Source organism: Balaenoptera acutorostrata, chromosome 10 (assembly GCF_949987535.1).
Source record: "Balaenoptera acutorostrata chromosome 10, mBalAcu1.1, whole genome shotgun sequence".
NCBI classification, from domain to species: Eukaryota; Metazoa; Chordata; class Mammalia; order Artiodactyla; family Balaenopteridae; genus Balaenoptera; species Balaenoptera acutorostrata.
Window position 1 is genome coordinate 75,798,505 of NC_080073.1, and position 22,659 is coordinate 75,821,163.

Sequence of the window (22,659 nt, forward strand, 5' to 3'; positions counted from 1 at the left end):
CCGGGATCGCCCGTTGCAGCCCCTTTGCCACCCGGCGGCATAGACCGGTCAGACCCGGCGCGGACTGCGGTTTCCGGCCACGACGACGGCCCCAGTCCCGAAGTGAGGAGGCCAAACGGCGACCAGGGGCCGACTGGCCTGTGAATTTCCGTCCGCGCTCCCCGACTCCGGATGTCCCCTAAGAAGTCCCTGCAGGTGCGCGTGGAGCAGAGGCGGGGCCGCGGCGAGGGGGCGGGGTCTGCGCGGGTTGGGCGGGGCGGAGAGCGGAGCGTGCGGGGCTCGTGGGGCGGGGGAAATCAACGGAGTGTGCATCTGCGGTTTTTGGCGGAGGAGATCCTTTTCCCAGACTTTGGAGGCCGTGGTGAGATGACTGCCCTACCCTAACCACATTCAGTTGTCTCCAAGGTCGGAGACCTTCCCAGAGCAGAGGATAGGGGCAGAGGTCTGAGAAATGAAGCTGGAAAACCAACCCCAGTCTTCTTGAACCCTGATCCCCATACACACCCACAAGAAAGGTGAGGGACTTGAGGTGTCTGACCCTAAGAGGGCCGGATTCTCTTTAGTTTAGTTGATGTTTTGTTCATCATGGATTTTGGTGTGTTTTTTTGCATTAACTTTGATTTTTTAAAAAATATTGCCTTTAAACATTATTTATCTGGATTCTGGAATATTTGGGCGCCCCCTTAAATATTGCGACTCAGGCAAGTTGCCTCTCTGGCCTCTCCCTAGTCCCAGCCTGCCACAGGGCCACGGAGATAGTCGCAAACAGGACTAAGAACAAAACTGTCATGAGACGCATTGGTGACAAACTGCGGAGCCAAGCAAACCCACTTCCAGCAAACACAGATGGAGGCAGGGCTGGGGAAGGATAGGACTGGCTGTGTGAGGTGATGAGGAAGGCTTGGGGCCTGGAAGGGGGAGGAGGGAATCAGGGCAAGCCACAGGCTCAAATAGGTGGGGGATCCGGTGGGGGTGGGGTGCAGCTAGATCAGCCCTTCACACCCTACCCCTGTACCTGGGACCTGAGATTGGGCAGAGGGTGACAAGGACTGGCTGGGCCTGGAGGGCACAGGCCACTGTGAATCGGGCTCCGAGGCTGTCCAGCAGAGGGCCCTGGCACTCAGCAACCATCTCTGCGTAGGGAGGTGGCTCTGGAGGGGTGTGGGTGCTGGCTGGGGGCCCAGGCAGGGAGAGTGCCAGACAGGCTTCTGTCCAGCAATAACAGCCCTGGCTGTTGCCATCTAGTGAGCAGGCTGAGCTTCAGCGGGGGTGGGGAGGGAAACCAGCCTTCCGCTGTCTGGCCTGTGACCCTCACCACTTCCCTCCAGTTTCTTTCCACTTCCAGCCTCCTTTGCACACAACTGCAGCCAATGGCCACCAGCCTGGGGGATCCATTTGACCACTAAGGCCTGCCACCTCCACAGACTTAGAGCCGGGAAATGAGGATGGGGAGAGAGACAGGGGCCGAGCAAAAGGGGAGAAGAGGGCCAGGAGAGGAAGAGAGGGGCTGGACAAACACAGGGTAGGAATGGGGGGAGGGAGACCCAGACATGAAGCTGCCCTCAAGGCATGGGGCAGTGCCTAGAAAAATACCACTCATACCCCTCTTCCTGCCTTCTGTTTGGTTAAGACCAGGAGATGTTGGTGTGTCATGTCTCTGTGCGGCCCTGAGCCAGTAGGCTGGGAACAGTCCTTCTGAGTATCTTGGGGTGTGTCCACTGATCAATCCTAAGTAGAAAAACTACCCTTCCCCTCAGAGCCCAGTGTGTTCTCTGGGGAGAAGACGTGACTCTGCCTTATCCCTACGATGTTAGTACTGCTAATTGTTAATTAGTGTCTGTGGCTTCTCCAGGGTACAGGCCTCTTGGGTAACTGGGGCAAGGGTCTGGGGGGGTGGATTGGATTTTCTGTCCTCAGCATCTCTCTAGCCTTTGGATTGTCCTCCTATAGTGAGGGCTGCTATAGGGGCAGTGATCCCCCTGTCCCCCACATTTACTGACCAACGAAAAAGGAGGGAATCCTTCCCCCTCCCTTGGAGGTACAAGAAGGACTGATCATCCCTCAGCATGCTCACCCCCTTCCTCCTCAGCCAGGGAGGATGTGGGGCTCAGCAAGGCTTCCACTTCTGAGTATTAGGACCACAGGATTCACTCAGGCTGAAAGGCTATTCCGGGCTTTTTCCCTTCCCATTGCCAGCTGTGCCTCAGCTTTTCCAATGTTCTGGATTTAGAAAGGGTGGATCACGAGAGGGCTACAGGGCTGTGGCTTCCCCCCACCACGCCACACACATCCCTCTCTAAGTCAAAGTTGTGGGTGAGCGGATCTGTGTGGGAAAACCCAGGTCACACATCACACTGATTCTGTCGGAGGGATCCCCGGCATGGGGGCTGGGGAGAGGAAAGGATAGTCTGAATTGAAGAAAGTGGCACTGAAAAGGGAAGGGGGCGCTGGAAAGGAAAAAGGTGCAGTGTGAAAGAGAGTGGTGTGGGAGGGGGCTTGGGGAGCCATAACGGAACGTCTGAGATGGTGTATGGGCGACAGGGGGCCGTCCGGATCTGTCTGAGCAGGTTTGTCGCTGCGAAAGTCCCGAGACAGCTGTGTAGGAGTTTGTGTAACCCCAGCGCGGAGACCAGGGGTACCCAGTGTGCGGCTATACCGTCCAGCCCCACGTGCTCCATGATGGGGCAGGGTTTGGCGTGGCAGGGCCCCCAGAGGTCCTATCTACAGAAATAGTGCAAGGTGTAGGCCAGGCGGCGGAGGGTCTCGGGTCAGGGGTCCCTCTGAGCCGGCAGCCGGCGTGCAAGGGGCGGGGCGGGGGCGGGGCCGCGGGCCGGGGCGCGCCGGGGCGGGGCGAACGGAGGGCGGGTTTGAATGTGCTCAGGCGGGCGCGGGAAGTGGCAGGGAGAGCGCGCAAACCTCCACGCGGGAGGACTCTTTCCCAGCAGGTGCTACCCGGGGACTGGGAGCCGGGGAACCGGGGGCCGGGGGTCACCGGGGTGGAAGGCGCCGCTTGCCGCCTGCCACGAGAGCAGGGAGGCCGGGCCTGGCAGCTGCGCGGCCGGGAGAGGGGACGCGGGGTGGGCCCCACCCGGGGTGGGCCCCACCCCGCCCCCGCGCTGAGCGTGCGGAGCCGCGCAGCACGTGGCGTGCGGAGGCCCGGGCGCAGGGGCACCTTGCGGGGACCCGGACCCGAGCGGGCGTGGACGACCTGGCTCCCGGGCCTGAAACCGGCTGTCGCCGAGCTGACCTGTGCAAGGGGCGGGCGAGTTGAAGGTTAATCTCGATCAATTCTTGTCGTTGGTACTGGGGAGGGGCCGCACCGTTAACTGCGCTGGGTGCAGGGAATGGGGAAGAGGGCACGCGGAATGGAGGTGGAGGAGCTGTCTCTTTAACCCCCGCCTTCTATTGGCCGAACTCGTGTACCTGGCCTCCCTTCCTGGGCGCGTCCTCATTTATTCCCGGAGAGAGGACCCTTGCTTCACTCAGAGAAAGAACAAAGACATACCCCAGATTTTCTTCCCAGGGGAGAGCTGTGGTGGATGAGGGCTGGTCCCACCCCTGCCCCTCACCCCTCTTGGGGCTGCCCCTTTGCCCATTCCTCTCGATCACCTCCAGACCTTCCTGCCTTGTCCTCCTGCCTCTGTGAGCTCTCCTTGCCAGGATGTGTGTGTAATGGGGTGGGGGAGTGCCTTACAGCTGACACTTAGTTCAGGCTGGAGGTGACCTCGACTCCTACCTTATTTTTATCCCCTTAGTTGGAGTAGAGTTACCCTATCTCCCAGTATAGGAGGCTGGCTGGGAAGCAGCCTTTATACCTCCCTCCCCACCCCGGAAGGAGCCTAGAGTAAGCTGCACATTGAGTTTGAATTCCAGCTCACCCATTCACTAGCTCTGTTACCTTTGGCAAATGACTCAACCTCTCTGAACTTCAGCTGTCCTCATCTGTTGTAGTGGAGACAGTTTTGTACTAGCTTATGGTGGTTGCGAGGGCAACCAAGGGCAGGAGAAGGTATCTGCAGGTAGTGGCTGGCCCCATGTGGGATCCAAGGAAGTGGTGAATTTGATGCTACCACAGGGGTGTCTCTAGAAGCTGCGGTGCATGAGAGGTGTTTGGGGCCTGGGGTTGGGGAGGTTTGGTGGCGGCTTTCAAGGCCTCATCTCGGCAGGCCAAGGCATGGCTGAGGAACACCAGATGCTCTGAGCTGGTATCAAATCCCTGATTGCTGCTGGGCAAAGGCAGACAAAAACAAAATACCTGGGCTGGTTGGCTGAACGTCAGGATGTGGGCAGGGGGAGTGGGCTGCCCCTGGAGTTGAATTGTGCCCAGGACTGGGGTGGGGGCAGTTGAGAGCAGAGAGCAGGGTTGTAGCTGGGGCAGGGAGGAAGGCAGAAAGAAATACTCCTCTGAGCCTAAGAGAGATTTTACTGAGGAAGGGGAGATACTCTATTGTCCACCCCCCCCGCCCCCCCGCCCCCAGTCTCCCGCCTGCGTTGAAGCTACACCACACCCCAGGGTAGAGCCCTCTCGCCCCCATCCTTCTAGAAAATGTATAAACTGTCATTCACCACTGTCCCAAGTGCCTAGAACAGTGCCTGGCTGGCATGCAGAGGTCTTCGGTAAATATTTGTGGAAAGGAAGAGTGCCTCCATCTGGAGCTATGTGGGTCTGCTCCTCCCCTCCCTGTCCTATGGCCCAGATGTGGGCTGGGGAGCTGAGGAAGGCCTTGGAGAGGCTGGAGTTTACCCAGGGAGGGGTTGAGAGGAATTATTGTGGGGGGGTGGGTAGAAAGGCCCGTCAAGGTCCTTTCTTGGCGTCCCCAGGGCTGTGGTCTCAGGCTGGGGCCTGGAGCACTGACTGCACCTGTGAGTTGACCCACCCCCTCAGCTCCCTGCTGAGACTGCTGGCTGTCTTATCTCCCAAGCTACAGGGCTGGGTTTTATCTCCCTGGTTGTGCTTGTGCGGAGGCTTCTCAGAATGGGGCTGCTCCCTCCCACAGTGAGGCCCTGGGGGGTTCTCTCCTGATATGCCCTGTGCCACTGCCTTCATTCTGGACCCTTACTCAGGAGGAGCCCATGGACAAGGCCTGCTGCCTGAGCCTGAGCTAGGACCACCTCCCGCGGACTGCCCGAGCCCCCTCTGCCCCCACCCTTCTGCTGGCTAGTCTGGGCAAGTGTGAGTGCTGGTCCAGGTGGGCAAGGAAGCCAGTCCTCGCCCAAAACGGTAGAGCTGGCTCCAGAGCTAGGCCCACACGTTGGGGACACGCCAGCACACGCCTGCCTGGCTTTCTATGCCATCCGAGGGAAAGCTCTTTCCTCTGCTGGTGCCAGGGAGCCTCTCCCTGCCCGAGCAGGGAAGGGACGCTGAGTGAGGGGTCTGGGTGCCTGGGGACTAGGCAGCCTCTGCTCCCATCCCTCCAGTCTTCCCTCCAACTTTGTTCTGAGAAAGGGGAAGAGGACAGGGGCCTGCGAGTGAGTCAGAGAGGAATCCAGGGGGGATGGGATGACCCTGTGGCCAGGACTGGGGGTCAGGGGAGAGGCTGGGTCCCCACACTCATCCTGAAGTATGTTCCTGGAAGACTGGCCAGGAACCAGGGAGCCTCTGGGCAGTGGCTGGAAAGGATGGTTAGGGTGCCACCAGCAGAGAGGCTGGAGTCTGGGGTGCCCCCAGGAGGGGACAGGCTCTCCAAAGTCCACCCTAGCCATGAGCCCAGGGGCTCCCTGGGAGTGCAGAGAGGTCAGACTTGCAGAGAGAGCTGGGGAGGGAGGCCTCGCTGGTTTGGCCTCGGTCATCACCCCTGAGGCTGCTGCTCCTGCAGATCTGTTTGTTTTGTGTCCTCCCTCCTCCCTCCCCCCTCCCGCTATCCTCTCGCTCTTATCTCCTTTCTGTTTCCCTTTTTCTGTCCCCACTTCCATTGTCATCACTGTCCCTGACCCCTCTCGCTGTTTCCCCTGCCTTTAACTGTTTTTCTCTTCCTCTCAACCATACCTCCTCCTCTTTCCCTCCTGCTCTCCACCCTCCTGTTTTCCCTGCTTACAAACTGCTTCAACTGCTGGATAAAAATAGCAGTGGCAGTGGCAGTGGCCAGGCCAGGCCGGGAGCCAGGTAGAGCCTGAGCAGGCAGGGGGGCCCAGCAGGCCAGGCCCAAAGGGTCAGAGGGAGCAGTCCTGAGAGGCAGGGCCGGGAGTGGGGCCTTCTGGACTCTTCAGCCTGCCCGTTCTGTCTGTCCTGCCCTTCTCACCCCCACACCAAGAGGCGGAAGAGGCCTGTGGGGAAGCAGGGCCAAGACAGGACCTCACACTGCTTCTGCCCCCAGCAAGCACCGGAGGGAGGAAGCTATCAGCCAGGCATAACCAAGAACGCCATCACCATGACAACCAGTCACCAGCCTCTGGACAGGTACTGGGGAACCTGGGCTGTGAACCCAGGGGAGTGGAAATGGGTCTCCAGGAGGCGGGGTGCCGTATCCTTTGGAATTTGGGGTTGCCACCGCTGACGGGCCTTCCAGCTGTGTGGTAGCTGTGAGTCAGGTCTGCATCAGGGGTGGGGGCCCTTCGTGCTGTGGCTGGGTGCTGATGGGGGTGTCTCCGGTGAGGCCCAGGGTGGTGGGCAGCAGCCCCTCCCTGGCCTGTCAGTTTCCAGTGTTGCTCTTCAGCAGCTTCCAGCTCCTGCCACCACCGTGGGGAGACATCTGGCAGCACACCTCGTATCCGAGCTGGCCGGCTGGCAGGGCTGGCCTCTGCCTCAGATGACTCTGGCTCACCTTGCTCTTCACTCTGACCTCCCTTTCACTTCCCCGCCTCCGGAGCCTAGGAGTTCCCTCCAGTTAGACCTGCATCCATGATCACGCATGTGTGTTTTGGGGGAAGAGGTTGTAGCTGGATTCAAGTTCTCCCAGGAGTCTAGGCCCCAAGAAAGTTGATGAAGCCATGCCTGGGGTCCAAAACAGCCTTCCACCCAGGCCCCCCAATCCCATCACCGCTCCCCTGCCCATCCTGTCCCCCTGTGCCAAAGGCCATGGAACTAGGCCACTTCTAGCTGTGGGACCTTGGGCACTTAGCTTTATCTCTCTGAGACCATCTCCCACCTATAAAATAGATGTGAGGTTTACTTGGGTAATTTAAGGACACATAGTAAGTACAGCCCCCAAGTTGTTTGGTTGGTTCCCTCCGCGGTGTCTTTTGTTCCCAGGCTGCCTGCCGCCCTATCCTGGCACCCCCATCTGGTGGCAGCTCTCTGAACCCCTTCCCCTTCTCCATTGGCCTTGTGGCACTCATCCAGCCCCACTCTGGCCCTCTGTCCTGTGGGACCTCGGCTGGGAATTCTCCCTTCCTTTGAGCCTCTCGATCAAGGCCTCACCTCTCTTCCTCAAGGTGGGGAATACATGAGGGAGATGGGGGGGGGCTGCACTTGTCAGGGCTCAGACCTGCCCACTTGGGGTGCTTACCCAGGCCTCCACCCGGTGCGGCCAGGCCCTGCGCTCTGGCTAGACCCATCTCCTCATTGCCTTGGGCTTGTCCCTGCTAGCTCTGTGAAGAAAGCAGGTGTGGGCTCTGGGGAAAGTATGGCAGACACATCTGGAGACCACAGTGGGAGGGCCCAGGGCTGCCTGGGGGAAGCTGTCCCATCCCAGACAGGCCCTGAGGTGTAGGGCTTGGGGCAGTGACCTGGCCCAGGCTGGGTGGCGCTTATTTACACTCTGGGGCCCAGATGATGTCCAGTGGCCTGGTCCCTCCTGGCCTCCCCTATGTGGTGCAACCTACAGAGCTGGTTCTGTCTAGGCCAGGAAAAAACAACTCCCTCACTTCCCAGATGTCCCAAGGCTCCCTGCCTGCCTGCCCTCCTAGATCCAGAATGGTCTGGGAGTTTCCTGACCTCAGAATCCTCTTTGGAGAGCCACACAGCCCTGCCCTGACAGTGTAATCACTTCCAGCCTGCCTGGCGGGGGTGGAAGACTTGTGTTTGCTTTCTCACTCACCCTTCCACCCCCAGCCTTTAGCAAGATTTCCAAAACCACCTCCGGATCTGTGGGTCACACTGGTTCCCAAGCCTGCAGCGTCCCCTGAGTCTTTGGGGCTGAGAATGGTCCTTTTGGCCATGCCCTTCGGTCCTATGTCCCTGGTCCCCTTTCCCCTCGGGACTCATCTGTGCCCTCTCCCCCATTCCAGGCCACCTCTCCCTCCACATACACAAATAGGAGAACACATGCCCTGTGCCCTGGGACAGCTGGAGAGATAGAAGGGGAGGGGGCTACCCCAGGTTTGATTTGGGAAGGAGGGTGGGATGGTGAGTCACCTGGCCTCACTTTCCTCTCCCATCCCAGGTACAAAGCCGTCTGGCTTATCTTCTTCATGCTGGGTCTGGGGACGCTGCTGCCCTGGAATTTTTTCATGACAGCCACTGCGGTGAGATGTGGGGATGGGCTCCCGGGGGCATGTCCACTGGGCACGTAGGGCCTGGATCTGTGCTGTGGGCACAGGGAGAGAGGTTCTAACACTCCTCTGTGCAACCCTCACAGTATTTCACAAACCGCCTGGACATGTCCCAGAATGCGTCCTTGGTCCCTGCTGAACCGAGCAAGGACATCCAGGCCTCGGCCAGCCCCTCAGCACCCTCGCCAGAGCGGAACTATCTCAGCGCCATCTTCAACAACGTCATGACCTTATGTGCCATGCTGCCCCTACTGCTGTTCACCTGCCTCAACTCCTTCCTGCATCAGAGGTGAGTGCCCGGGCCTCCACCCTGACCCCTCACTGCCTCCTGCCCTCCCAGGGCTGAGCCCCTGGCTTTACCACCCGTCTCTGCCGTCGTGGCCTCTCTGGCAGGATCCCCCAGTCTGTGCGGATCCTGGGCAGCCTGGTGGCCATCCTGTTGGTGTTCCTGATCACTGCCATCCTGGTGAAGGTGCCCCTGGATGCTCCGCCCTTCTTTGTCATCACCATGATCAAGATCACGTTCATTAACTGTAAGCGGGGCTGGGTGGGGACCTGGGGCAGAGATCTTCCCACATACCTGCCCCTTTCTTTCACACCCACAGTTGGCCAGAGAGAAATCTCTTCCTCCCTCTGGGTGGTCAGGATTCAGAAACCTGAGCGGGCATGGACCAGGTGTGGGAGAGGGTGCCCTGGGAGTGGGGAGAAAAGGGCTGCTCAGCGTCAAGACTTACTGGGAGTAAAGCAGGAATTACAGGGGCCCCGGCCACCCACCCTGCTCTTCCCTCCCCTGCTGATGCCCACCCTGTTTCCCAGCGTTCGGTGCCATCCTGCAGGGCAGCCTGTTTGGCCTGGCCGGCCTCCTGCCCGCCAGCTACACAGCCCCCATCATGAGTGGTCAGGGCCTGGCAGGCTTCTTTGCCTCTGTGGCCATGATCTGCGCCATCGCCAGTAAGTCTTGCCATCTGTCCGCCTGTCGCCCTGGTTGTTGTGGGGAGAAGGGGACGGGGCCTGTCTCTGATCGCTGACACCCTCCACCCCAGGTGGCTCGGAGCTGTCGGAAAGTGCCTTCGGCTATTTTATCACAGCCTGTGGGGTTATCATTTTGACGATCGCCTGTTATCTGGGCCTGCCGAGGCTGGTGAGCTCTTGGAGAACACCGGGTTTGGGGTCTGGGGTGGGTCCAGGACTCCAGATCAAGGATGTTCTGAGTATGAAACCTGGGGGAGGTGGAAATTCTGGAGATTCTGCTTCTGAATCCACCTTCCTGGTCTCCCTCACTTGATAGGAATTCTACCGCTATTACCAGCAACTCAAGCTTGAAGGGCCTGGGGAGCAGGAGACCAAGCTGGACCTCATTAGCAAAGGTCTGAAGAGCCTGAGGAAGCTGGGGTGGAGACAGTCTGCCCAGCAGGGAGGCAGCATGAGCTGAGGGCAAGAATGAGCATGCTGCAGTGATGCCAGAGGCGAGAGGGACCAGGGATGGGGTGAGGGGTAACAATAGTAAATAGGGGCTGGGATAGAGAAGCTGGGGGGAGATCCTGGGTGGCCTTGAATGCCTGAGGACAGCGGGAAGCAATTTCAGATTCTTGGACAGGGCGTAAACTGACCTGAGGCTCCTGGAAGAGGTCAGGGGACTTGCACAGTGGGAGTTCGGAGGCCGTCTGGGCTAAGTGTCAGGGCGCGGCTGTGCACTGGTTAAGGGAATGTCCACCCCCAGTTGACCCCAGCCCTTTTGGGGATTGTGTCATCTGTTGCTCTGTCCTCCCCACAACTTGAAGATCCTTCCACAACCTGTCACCCCCCAGGAGAGGAGTCAAAAGCAGGCCAAGAGGAGGCTGGAGTTTCAGCCCCCAACTCTCAGCCCGCCAACGAAAGCCACTCTGTCTGCGCCATCCTCAGAAATGTATGTGGGGCTTGGGCATCCTGCCTTCTACCCCTCACCCTCTTTCTCTCCTTTTGTTCCTTTCCCCACCCCACCCTCCCCCTTCCCGGCACTGCCCATCCTCTTCCTTTCTTTTTTTTTTTTTTTTTATTATTATTTACTTATTTATTTTGGCTGCTCTGGGTCTTAGTTGCGGCACATGGGATCTTTGTTGCAGCATGCAGGCTTCTTAGTTGCATCATGCATGCGGGATCTAGTTCCCCGACCAGGGATGGAACCCGGGCCCCCTGCATTGGGAGCGCGGAGTCTTACCCACTGGACCACCGGGGAAGACCCCATCCCTTCCCTTTCTGACTGGAGACTGGCCACTTTCCTGGATTCTCGTGTGTGTGTGTGTGTGTGTGTGTGTGTGTTGGGGAATCTTGGTTCTTTAATGATGCACAATCGCCATGAAGACACAGACCTGAGTCCCTTTCCTCCAGATCTTAGTCCCGGCTCTCTCCGTCTGCTTTGTCTTCACCATCACCATTGGGATGTTTCCTGCCGTGGCTGCTGAGGTCAAGTCCAGCATTGCGGGCACCAGCGCCTGGAGTGAGGACCCCATGGGTTCCCAGGATGGGGAAGGACAGAGGCTCCAGCAGGGCTAGGACTCCAGGGGAGGGGAGCCTGGACTGCTGTCTCCCCAGCCAGACTCTCCTGGTCCATTTGCCCTTCCCTGGGCTGGAAGCATCTTCTCCATTTTATAGCTGGGAAAACCGAGTCCCAGTGAGGGTCAGGGTTGTAGATTCTGCCTCTCTTGGACCTGCTAACCGTTCCCTAATCTACTCTTTCTCTTCCAGGAGACTACTTCATTCCTGTGTCCTGTTTCTTGACTTTCAATATCTTTGACTGGCTGGGCCGGAGCCTCACAGCCTTCACCATGTGGGTAAGTGAAGGAAGGGGGCACCAAGACCCTGTGAGAGGGGGGAGTCCAGCCTGAGACCCAGAGAGGGAACCAAGAAAGTATGGTGGAAAGGCGACCATGCTTTTTTAAAAACCAAGACACAATCAATGTATAGTAAGGCATACAAGTTGTAGGTGTACAGCTTAATGACTGTATATACACACACAAGTAAACATACACACCCCCCTGATAAGCACCACCCAGGTCAAGATATAGAACATGGCCAGCACTCCAGAAGACTCTATCATGCCCCCTCCCATTCAGTACCCCTGAAGGGTAACTAGGCTTTGAGATTTCAATTCAGATCCTGAGGGACCCCAAATGGAGCTCTGGGGGCCTTGGTTGGAGCCCTGGGGGCCTGGGTGTGCCCTGGGGGCTGGCGCAGCCTGACTGAGACACTGCCTGGTCCCCGCAGCCTGGGAAGGACAGCCGCTGGCTGCCGATCCTGGTGCTGGCCCGGCTGGCCTTCGTGCCCCTGCTGCTGCTGTGTAACGTCCATCCCCGCCACAACCTGGCTGTGGTCTTTGAGCACGATGCCTGGTTCATCTTCTTCATGGCTGCCTTCGCCTTCTCCAACGGCTATCTCGCCAGTCTCTGCATGTGCTTTGGGCCCAAGTGAGTGGGGAGTGTGGTGGTCTCAGGAGGGGGCTAGTGCTCCAGTGGGGGACACTCAATAGAGGGAGAGAGGGCAAAAGAAGATTCCTGATCCTGGAGCTCAGGGTTCCCAGGCTGAGAGAGGAGCCCGCTGGCCCTAGGGTCCCAGGCAGTGGTGGGTGGGAGAGGGGTAGGGTGAGGGAGGGGCTCCCAGGGAAAGGTAGAGACAGCCCCAGTACACATCCCCCCAAGAGGGGAAGTATGACAGGTGGGTAAGCAGAATTAGATGCTCTGGGTAGAGCTGGGGTACGGGCCATCCTAAGGTAGGCTTGCCCTCCCTCCTTTAGGAAAGTGAAGCCAGCCGAGGCAGAGACAGCTGGAGCCATCATGGCCTTCTTTCTGTCTCTGGGCCTGGCGCTGGGGGCTATCTTCTCCTTCCTGTTCCGGGCAATCGTGTGACCGAGGATGGACGGAAGGGTGGCACCGGCCGCCTGCTCCTGCCTGCCTTCTCCTTCAGAGATGGGCTGGGGTCCTCTGGAGGTTTTCTCTTCTAGCCGACTTCTGCTGTCTCACAGCCTGTGCTGGGCCCAGCATCCAGACCTGGAGGAGAGAGCCTCTGAGGATGGATGGTGGGGACATTGTGGGCCTGAGGGTCAGTTGAGGGAGGGGACACGGCCTCTGTGTCTGCTCATGTCCCCCCACCCCCCACCTGGCTATGATTGATCCCTGCCTGGCAGAGCAGCAGAGGCTCCTAGTCTCAGAGAGTGTGTGTCATGTGTCTACCTGTTTGCCTGTACCAGGGGTGGCGAGGGGCCAGGACTGCTTGTTCTGAAGTCTTATCTGACATTTCTGCCCCCTTCTCCCCATGTGCCTCTTCCCCCTACCTCTCCATGTTCTTGCCCATCATGAACCCTGTACAGTTGCCATTTTACTGCCTTTTTTTTAATACTCAAACCAGGTGCCTTCAAAGGCTCTCTGATTAAATAAACTTTTTTTTTTTTTTTCCCCCCCTCCATGGCTCCCTGTGTGCTCCAGCCATGGCTTCATGCCCTGGAGAGGCTGGAGGGATGGCAGCCTGAGTCTGGGAGGATGAGTATGACCCAGATGGGCCTTGGCCAGCACTGGGCTGGGGTCCAAGACGGGGGGTGGGGGTGGGTGTTGGTCCTCTTAGTCTCAGAGTGACTACAGTACCTCCTGCTGGGGCCACAGAGGAGGGACAGGCCTGGAGCCAGGACACCCAGACTGTTGGCCGAGACGGAGAAAGGCCATTTTCCTTTGCCGTTTCATCCCTTCTTTCATAGGCCTGGGGGTGGAGACAGTGCCCTGTCTTTCTTTTGTCTTCACTGTCACCCCCTCCACTCTGTCCTCACCCTGCAGCCCGGGGACTGAGTTCTCTCAAAATCACCAGCTCCACCACCCTGTCCCCCCACGCTCCTGGCTGCACTCCCACCCTCCCAGCAGGAAGAGGCTGCAGCCCAAGGGTTCTGCCCTGCCTGGCACTCGGCCCTGACACCGAAGTCAAGGCAGACTTCTTGGCGAACAAGGGGCCTGTGTGTCCTCAATGAAGCTGGGCCCCCTTTCTCTTCCCAAACTTTGGCCAAGGGAGGCGTGCGGTGGCTCGGGACCATGAGAGGCGTCAGTGGAGGGGGCCATACTGCTGGGTCCCCCTTCTCAAAAAGGACTTTTCCAGATAGGAAGTGAAACCAGAGCCCTGGCCTCTGAGCTGCCACTGCCCCCACCCCCCATGCCCTTGGCACTGCTGTCAGGGCTTTATCTCTGACAGTTTAATTTAATTGAAGGCTTCAGGCTTCATTAAGGGCTGTTAGCACATTTTTAAGGGCTTTTGATGAGCTCTGAAGTCCTAACAGGGGGAGTTAAATATATCATCACAGGGGGAACTGGAGTCCACAGAAATACCCCAGGGTACACGCCAAACCAGGGTACAGAATCTGAGGTTGGTGGGAAACAAGGTGTTCCTTTCCTATCAGTTTCAAAAGCAAAGGGTGCCCTGAGTGTTCTCTCGTCCCTGCGGTGCCCTTTGGCCACGAGGCCAAGAGAAAACTGCACCCTTGCTCTGGCTCCCTTTCACTCCATCTCAACTTCCGAGAGTCCTACTGGGTTCCTTCCTCAGCACCACAGCCCCTCAGGGACCCTGTGCTTCTTCCCTGGGTCCCTTCTTGCCTCCTGCCTGGCCTTTCAGGACTCCTGCCAGGTCTCCTGCAGCCCATCCCACACAACAGCCGCAGAATAATCTGAAAACACATTTAGTCACAGGCCAGTCTCTCCCTGGGCACGCCAAACATTTCCTGATTACCACCACCAGCAACAGCCAGTTTTCTGCAATTCCTTCTCCCTGTGCACCTCAGAACTTTTCTAACTGTGACTATGCTCTTACTCCAGTTACAGACTGTCATGTTTTTCAGGTTTGGGTCTACATTCTCTGTTTTCACTCTTTGAGCTCCCAGAGGTACTCCAAAATGTTTGCTTCCTTGCATCTGCTTGTCCAGCCTCGCCGTCTTCACAGGCCAGACTCCAGCTGTGTGGTAGCACTCATTTCAATGCCTGTTCCCATGAGATAGAGATGGGTGTTAAGTAGGTTTCTCAGAGCTCCAGCAATGGCTTGAAGCACAAACATTTAGGTTACAGTCACATCTTTCTGAACTGGAATTGATGAAGAAAATGACTAGACTCTTTTTTCCAAAACTTTTTCTAATGCAAATGCCAAAAAATATGAGTCTCACTCGTTTCACTCATGTCCTCAGTGTCCTCACCTGAGAATGGGGAGCTCTGGGGGGTTAGGAAAGGTAGCTCCTGCCGACCCAACTGCAGTGATAGCCCCCGGCCACAGGTGGGCGCTCTGCAGACAACCGCCTGTGGGAGGCAGGCCGCTCTGGGGCCTCACCACCTTTCCTCCTAGCACTTTGCTTCCTGTAAGGTGGGCAAGGGCTGAGCTTGTGCTGGTCGTCACTTTCCTTCCCTGCGACACTTCTGCCCCAAGCGGTGGTCTGTGTATTAGGCTGCTGTATTCCCTGGGGTGGCTGCCACTGCAACACAGAACTTGCCCTCTTGTTTAATCTTATATGGTGAATTGTTGCGGCTTCAAACTTTTGAAAAGCTAAGAGCCCCAGTAAAATTAGCAGTCCTTAAATATAAAAGTGAAGCGTCGGGTATAACGGATGAATTGCAACATACCTGTGTTTGTATTCTTTGGGGTGAACATGGAAAGAGTATGGTGGGGGGGCAGTATGATGGGGGCAGGTGCTTGACAGGAAACCCCCAATTATTGGTAAAATTATCCTCAGGATGTTAAACTCTAATAGGGATTCAAAATGGATGTGAGCAGAGAAGTGCAGAGTCACCTTAAAGAGATAGCCCGGCTGTGGCCAGCAGGCCCCGCCTGAAACCCAAGTCCTGACACACTGGAAGAGTGGCAGTCTGAGGGAGAGGGGCTAGGCTGGTTCTTGGGGCAGGTCGGCAGTGAGTGTGGAGCTGGGCAGAGCCGGCGTTCCCCCGCTCCGCCCCCCAGCGCATCAGGGGCCTTTGTCGCAGCTTGGCTCCTCCAGCTCATCTCCGCCCGACCTGGCTTCCTGCACAGGTCCCCCTCTGGGAGAGCATGTGCTCACTAGAGCCCCTCACAGCCTCGGCAGTCCTGGTGCTCCCTGCCAGTCAGCCCCTGGCGTTCTGGCTCCGGACAGCAGGGCAAGTGCTAAATGAGTCAGGAAGACCCCACAAAGCAGGGGCTTCTGCTCCTGACAGCTACCCCCTTCCATGCCTTCCTACGGGTTGGGTGATGGTTCAGATTCAGAGCCTAGGGTTCCGTTTTGGGTCTGCCAAGTACCAGTTGTGTCACCGTGCACAAGCCACCTATCCTCTGTGGCCCAGATCCCTTGTTCTTTAAACGGGGTAACATGTACGGCTTGCTAAGGAAATTAAGGGGGTCTGCCGCAGAGCCTGGGTGCAGGAGGTGAGGACCCTAGAGACACGTGGTGCCAAGAGTCATTAGGATGACCTCAGCCTGGTGGGCTCGCTGCTCCCCCTGCATGCCGTTCGGCCCCCTCCCCCGCATCTTCAGCCCCCGAAGCTTCGAGAACCAGGCCTCATTTCCTTCACCCCAGCCAAGTGCGAACGGCCACTGCCTTCGGGCGAGACAGCCGAGAACCGCAGGGCCGGGGCTTGAACGAGGGGAACCTGGATTCTGCTCAGCCCCGCCCGCCGCTAGAGGGGGAAGTGACGTCACCCGTGACGCGCGCGCCCCCTGGCGGGAGTGCGGCCTCTACCCACGCAGCCCCTCTCATCTGACCCCTGGCAGATGGGGGTCCAGACTCTACAGCCCCTTAAGTCCGGGTGACCTTGAGCCAGGCACTTTCCACCTCGCAGCCGCTCAACTGTAAAGCAGGGCTAATACTACTTGCCTTGCCTACCTCTCCCGGTTGTGAAACTCCACTGAGTTAATGAATAACGTTCACCTGCCGCTCCTCGTACATATGTTGACTCCGATGATCTAATAATCCTATGGAGTGCTGACTATTGCCATGCCTGTTTTACGCCAGAAAACCGAGGCTGAAAAGTTTAAAGGATGGAAAAATATTTTGTAAACTGCAAAGCACCAGGTAAGTTTAAGTCTCTGTTTCTCTATCTCTGTGTCTCTCAGTCCTCGTCTCTCTCCCTCTTCCTCTCCCTCCCTCTCTCTCTCTCTCTCTCACACACACACACACAAACACACACCACTTCCCAGGCAGTGAAGAGCATGGAAAGGTACACGGCCTCATGAGATAGGGTGGCATGTAACGCAGGCTTGGTGTACCTTCCTCCCAGCCTCCAAAACATTCCAGAAAGGCATCTTCTCTTTTCACATCCCAGGGATACTAAGCCTCCTAGGTTCCTGAACTCGCTCGCATGACATCCTTCCCAGCTGAAACCAGCAAGGTCCTTCCTGATGTGTAACCTCAGTCCCTCCTGTTTGTGAGTTCCTCACCACCCACCAGCAGTACCACAGCCCTACCGGTCCCTTATCTGGTGCAGGTGGGCCAGGCAGGCACTGGGCCCAGTGGATGACCTAGAAATCCAGCCAGTTGAGACCTGCACATTGAGCAGTGACTTGTGCCTCGGGCAGGACAGGTGGCAGGGAGAACAGTTAAGTAGGTCAGGGTTGTTCGTGGTGTCACCCGCCCCCTGCACCTTTCTCTGCCTATAATCTGCTCTGGGCTGAACCAATTTAGGGTTACGTTTTAGCTTCTTAGTCAAAGGGGGCCTGGAACACTAAATAACGCCCAAGACAGAAAGCGATGCCTGGTGGGTGTGACGGCAGGAGGAGGACAGACATTTTTGGGCTGGGCTGACAACGGCAGGTAGGCAGGACTCAGTCACACCCACAGGCCACAGATACTATGCCCTTAGAGAGTCAAGACACGCTGATATGGGTATTAAAGAGGAGGTTACCAAAGATGCTCCATCTACAATTCCAGAATGGCTTAGACCACAATTTCTGGCTTTCTCACCCCACTCCCCTGAGAGATTTTGTCTTGCCCATGACTTCAGCCATCAGCCTCTGCCTCCTGGATATCTCTCCTTGGTGCCCCACAATGCCTAAAACAGACTTCTTGACCCCACCAGCCCAGAGTGGTCCTCCCCTCCCCTCAGCCCCACTTTTATCATCCTACCTCAGAGAAGGTGTACACCGTGCCTCCTCCCCACCCCTGTGTGAGCTCCACACTCCAGCCTCTCCCTTCTCCAAGCTACGTCCCGGGGAGTCTCCAAGTGGAATTTTTGTTTGTTTGGAACAACACAATTAACTGGCTTGATTTAATAGATTTAACATATTTAGACCTATCCAACAACTAGGTAATATCAATAGATATTTTTCTCAAGCACACATGGAGTGTTTATAAATATTAACCACATCCTAGAATACAAAGGACGCCTCACATACAAAAGTTCAGTATCATACACACCACTGTATGTCTACAACATAATGAAAAGATAATATAAAAATAATTGAACATTTTAAACAGATACCACTGATCTCTGATCAACAGAGATACCATAAGAGGAATCAAAATCCTTAAAACTGAATTATAATAAAAAATTCTACATATTGAAACTTGTGGGATATAGCTAAAATAGTACTTGAAAAGAAATTTATAGTCTTAAATCCTTATGTCTGAAAAGGGGAAAGGATGAAATTTAATGTGCTAAGTATTAAAGTTAAGAAAATAGAAAAAGAACAACAGACCTGACCCTCAAAAACTAGAAAGAATGAGAAAAAGTTTAGCAGAAATTTAAAAAAATAAAGGAATAAAGTAAAGAAATTAAAGAATTAAAGAAGCAGAAAACAAATTATGTAAATAAAATAGATAAATCGCTGGTGAAACTGATCATGAAAAAAAGGGAAAAGACATGAAAAACAATTTTAGGAGTGTAAAAAGGGGACATACTTGAGATAGAACAGAGACTAAAAAGATAGTCAAAGGAAATAGTATGCCATAATCTTTAAAGCTTTCAAGAAATATCCAGAAAAATTATTAAACAAAATTCACTCAAGGAGTAATAGAAAACCTGAATAGACCTATGCCATTAAAAAATTTGAGTTCCTAGTTAAAATATTTTCATATAGGAAACAATAGAAACAACAGGCATTTTTTTTTTTTTTTTTTTTTTTAATTTTTGGCTGTGTTGGGTCTTCGTTTCTGTGTGAGGGCTTTCTCCAGTTGCGGCGAGTGGGGGCCACTTTTCATCGCGGTGCGCGGGCCTCTCACTGTCCCGGCCTCTCCCGTTGCGGAGCACAGGCTCCAGATGCGCAGGCTCAGTAGTTGTGGCTCACGGGCTTAGTTGCTCCGCGGCATGTGGGATCTTCCCAGACCAGGGCTCGAACCCATGTGCCCTGCATTGGCAGGCAGATTCTTAACCACTGCGCCACCAGGGAAGCCCCCAGGCATTTTTATAGGTGAGTTCTACAAAACTTTAAATGGATAATTTCAGTCTAATGTTAGTAAGTCTATTAACAAATTAAACATATAAATAGATTAAGGAAATTTTAAAAACAATATTCTCAATAGATGCAGAAAAATAATTTTGATACCCATTCAGATTAAGATGTATAACAAGTTAGGAGCAGAAAGAGAAAATATGCTCAATGATGAAGTGTTCCTTTTTCTAATCAGAAAGGAGACAGGGATGCCCAGAATCACTGTTTCCACACATCATTGTTCTCCTGGTCCTAGCTGGTGCATTGTAACAAGAAATATGAGATACAAGGGTTAGAAAGGCAGAAACCAAACTATCATTGTTCTCAGATGATAGCTAGGGTTGTACTAGAAAACAACAAAAGACTGACAGACAAATTACAAATTAATAAGGTAACTTACCAAGTTGTGGGATCAATACACAACAATCGTTTTTCAAACTCTCCAGGAAACAGAAAATGAAGGCAAATTTCCATTTGCCATTGCATCAAAAAGTAACATACTAACAATCAAGTGAGCAAAAGTGGTGCAAAGAGACATGTCCCCGCAGAACATGGAAACTGAGGCAAAGAGATGGAGCCCTGGTTGGCCATGCAGACCTGCTCAGCTGTCCAACATATCTGAATGTCAGGTCTGTTGGCCCAGGAGGATGTCAGCTCAGGAATTCAGAGATGTAAGCCTGGTGGAACTGGGAAGACCAGAACTGACAGGGCACGCCTGGCAGGCGCTGAGCTTGGGAGGCTGCTTGTTCTGGTGGGTTAAGGAGCCAGAGCTACTCCCCATGCTTAAATAGTCCCTGACGTCCTGATGCCTCCGGTTGCTTGATTCATCCATGGCCCCTTACTTAAGCTCCCCTCAGTGGCCCCCTGACCTCCTTGAAAGGCCAGTGGTGCTTCCTAACTAGGAGAAGGCCCAGTCCGAGCAGCAGCCGGAGGCCTCTGCCCAGGCTGAGTCTGTGCTCCCTCCGAGGCCCTACTTAGCTTTAGCTAGATCAGGGGTCTGCAAAGCTTTTTTGTAAAAGGTAAGGGGGTAAATATTTTAGACTTTGCAAGCTATACGGTCTCTGTCACAACTATCAACTCCCTCATTACAGTGTGAAACTAGCCAAAGACAACATGTAAACAAGTAGAGCTTGTTTCAGTAAAACTTTACGGACGTAAATTCAAATTTCCTATACTTTTCACATGCCAAAATATTATCTTCCCTTTGACTTTTTTTCAACCATTAAACAATGTAAAAACCATCCTTATCCACAGGGCATACAAAAACAAGTGATAAGCCCACCAACTGCCGGCCATAGTTTATCAGTCCTTGCTTCATCTGGCTGCCCTCCAAACAGCAGAAGGTTGGGCTGGGTCTTTGAGGCCTGGTCGGGAATAAAGGGTATCTTGGGAACATCAGGGGTTGCAAATGCTGCTGGGAATAGGCTTCTGGGGATCCAGGGGGGTTTAAGTCATCTTTAATAGCCTTCAGTGGCTTCCCTGACCCTAAGTTAAGGTCAGAACTACTTAGCATGGCATTGTGGCCCTCTGTGACCTAACCCCTGCCTGCAGGGCCACTTTCAGTGACTCCTGCCTCCCTCGAGGGTTCCTGGGCTGTGGTCCCTCTGGCAGGGCTGTGCCTTTCCCATGCTTTCCCTTTGCTGGGGAGTAGACCTGTGCCACGTAGCCCTGAGCCTGCCCCCTTACGCAGGCTGAGCTGGGAAACTGAGGCTTCTCCCTTGCTGCCAGCTGCTCTGATTCACACTTGGTCTGCTGCAGCTCCCCCTAGTGGGCTAAGGGCTCCTTGTCCTGTTTATGCATCTGTATCCTCAGACAAGGCTCACAGGGGATTAGTGAGTGTCAATGAGCTGGAGAAGTCATCCTGAAGATTTCTGGAAGAGAAAGCAGAATTTCTGTGCTGGTGCGAGATTTGAGATTTTCCCATTAGGCAACCCCCGAGGAATCTCTGGTCCTGACACTGGTCCACAAGAGTGATTCTTGCTCTGCTTTGGGCTTGAGTCCTGGGAGAAGAAACAGCATCCCCACTCCATTTCTGGAGCAGGGAGCAAGGGAGTTAGCAGAGCAAAGGCTCTGAGCTGACCCACCCTGGGGTACTCATTGAAGCCTTCCTCGCCCAGTTTCTAGAATGTGCAGATTCACTCCCACCTCTTCACAGGACTGTGAGATGTTGTGAATTCTCTTTGTGAACCAGGGAGCAGGTGTTTAATTAACTCGGCCCCTTCTGCCCAGGGGGAGGGAGGGTGTGTTGGGGGGTGACGCTCCTGGTTTGAGGTTTCCATCAGGAACACAGCATCCGGGGGGCCTCCTAGCAGCAGCACCACGGCCCTTCCCCCACTCACTGACTCCTCCAAGACCATAAAGAAGGGGAGTGAGTGGAAGTGTAAGGAGAGATGAAATTGAGGTAGTGATGGCAGGGTTGATGAGGTCTGGAGTGTGGGGCGAGGAAAAGGAAAGCAAGGGTCCTTTGTTCCTTGAAACTGAACACATAAACCAAGAAGATATGAAAGAATAAGACTGGGCACCAGGGCTGCTGAGGGAGGTCCGCGGGTGGTGGTGGGGGAAGCCCTGCCCAGCACGCCAGGGGCCGACAAAGTGGGCCACGAAGGGAGTTGCTGGACATCCACAAGGTCACAGCGTAGGGAGTGGCCATTCTCTCCTGGAGCGTCTGTGGGTCCAGTAGGCTTCCAAGATGAGGCCTTGGAAAGGCAAGGACAGCTCACCAGCCGTAGGGCACGCAAAAGGGACAGAGCCAGAAGAGGCACGGCGTCCCGCAGCTCGCTGGGCAGGCCCATGGTTTGGAGCCTCCGGCGCCACCGCTGAAGGGGAACGACGTGGTTCCAGCCGCCTGGAGCGGGCTACACTCTGGCCAGAGTCCTCATGCTGCCTCCAAGAACTTCTGCCACCCTGCAGGGGTCCTTGGAGACCCGACCCTCCCCAGATCTAGACAGCTGCAGAAAGAGAGAAGAGGGTGGAAAAAAAAAAAAAGGAAACCAGACTGAGAAACAACTCGATGTGCATGTCTCTGCGCTCCACACCTGTGGGAGGCTGCAGAAGCTGGGGAGGGTCCATCGCGTCGCGACCCCCATGCCCAGTTTCCGCTCTCTGAAGGCGGCGCCCTTAGAGCTGCCCCAACAGCCCGTGTGATTGATGGGGGAGAAGTGGGGTCAATCCCAACCCCAGACGCAGTGCTGGGCTAGCTGGGCCTGGCAGGTGGGGTAAAGGGTGCTCCCTGCAGTTTCCTACAGTAAACGGGATTAGGGCAGCCCACTGCAACCCCAGGATCCTAGCAGAACGGTCGCGCGGCGGAGCCGCCGCAGAGGCACAGCCCAGGCCGCAGAGGGCGGGGCGGAGCCTCGAGGGAAGGGGGCGGGGCGGGACCGCCTAGGCGGGCCTGGAACCTGCTGGAAGCATCGCAGTACCGCCGCCGTGGCTCCTTCCGCCGCATGCAGGCAAAGAGTCCCCCGCCAGCCGGAGCCGGCACCCTGCCCGCAGCCGGAGCCACGCCTCGCGGCGAAACGCTGGCCCTCCCCTCGGGAGGGCCGGGATTCCCCGGGCTGCCCAGAGTTGGGGTTCCGATTCCGCACCGCCCGCGGAAAAGACCCCTTCCCCTTATCGGGCTGTTGGAATGTGTAGCGAAGATTCTAAAGGGAGATCGAGCCTGGGAGCGTAGGTGGGAGCGGTTGGCCACTTTTTAGGCGTCCTTCGAGGCCGGGACTCTTGGGTGTGGAGACGCCTGCCCTAGAGGTTTCTACGGAGGTCAATGGGGATCCTCGCCCCTGATCCGCCGCTTACGTCATGAGAGCATTCCCAACATCTATTTCTGATGGTGTCCTGTCTTGGAAG

The 22,659-nt window shown here is 55.7% G+C and overlaps 1 protein-coding gene across 7 annotated transcripts; it reads left to right on the forward strand.

Annotated features, from left to right (window-relative positions):
- Positions 1-176: 176 nt before the first annotated feature.
- Positions 177-12,863, forward strand: SLC29A1 (solute carrier family 29 member 1 (Augustine blood group)). 7 transcript variants are annotated; one of them, XM_057555340.1, is made up of 13 exons: positions 177-195; positions 6,315-6,397; positions 8,322-8,403; positions 8,517-8,719; positions 8,824-8,963; positions 9,247-9,381; positions 9,474-9,571; positions 9,719-9,797; positions 10,212-10,336; positions 10,798-10,906; positions 11,155-11,240; positions 11,674-11,873; positions 12,200-12,863. In XM_057555340.1, exons 2-13 carry the CDS (start codon positions 6,369-6,371, stop codon positions 12,309-12,311), a joined length of 1,398 nt encoding a protein of 465 aa, XP_057411323.1. In that variant the 5' UTR covers positions 177-195; positions 6,315-6,368; the 3' UTR covers positions 12,312-12,863. The 7 variants fall into 7 exon arrangements, with proteins under 7 accessions (XP_057411323.1, XP_057411324.1, XP_057411328.1 ...); XM_057555341.1 differs by having other exon boundaries at positions 10,239-10,336; XM_057555345.1 differs by lacking the exon at positions 177-195 and adding an exon at positions 343-361.
- Positions 12,864-22,659: the final 9,796 nt, after the last annotated feature.

What these genes read in the sequence shown, in the direction of transcription:
- SLC29A1 (XM_057555340.1), top strand. Translation starts at nt 6,369, where the DNA reads ATGACAACCAGTCACCAGCCTCTGGACAG. An exon ending in AACTCCTTCCTGCATCAGAG is followed by an intron (nt 8,720 to 8,823) that starts GTGAGTGCCCGG and finishes CCTCTCTGGCAG; the next exon opens with GATCCCCCAGTCTGTGCGGA. An exon ending in CATGATCTGCGCCATCGCCA is followed by an intron (nt 9,382 to 9,473) that starts GTAAGTCTTGCC and finishes CCTCCACCCCAG; the next exon opens with GTGGCTCGGAGCTGTCGGAA.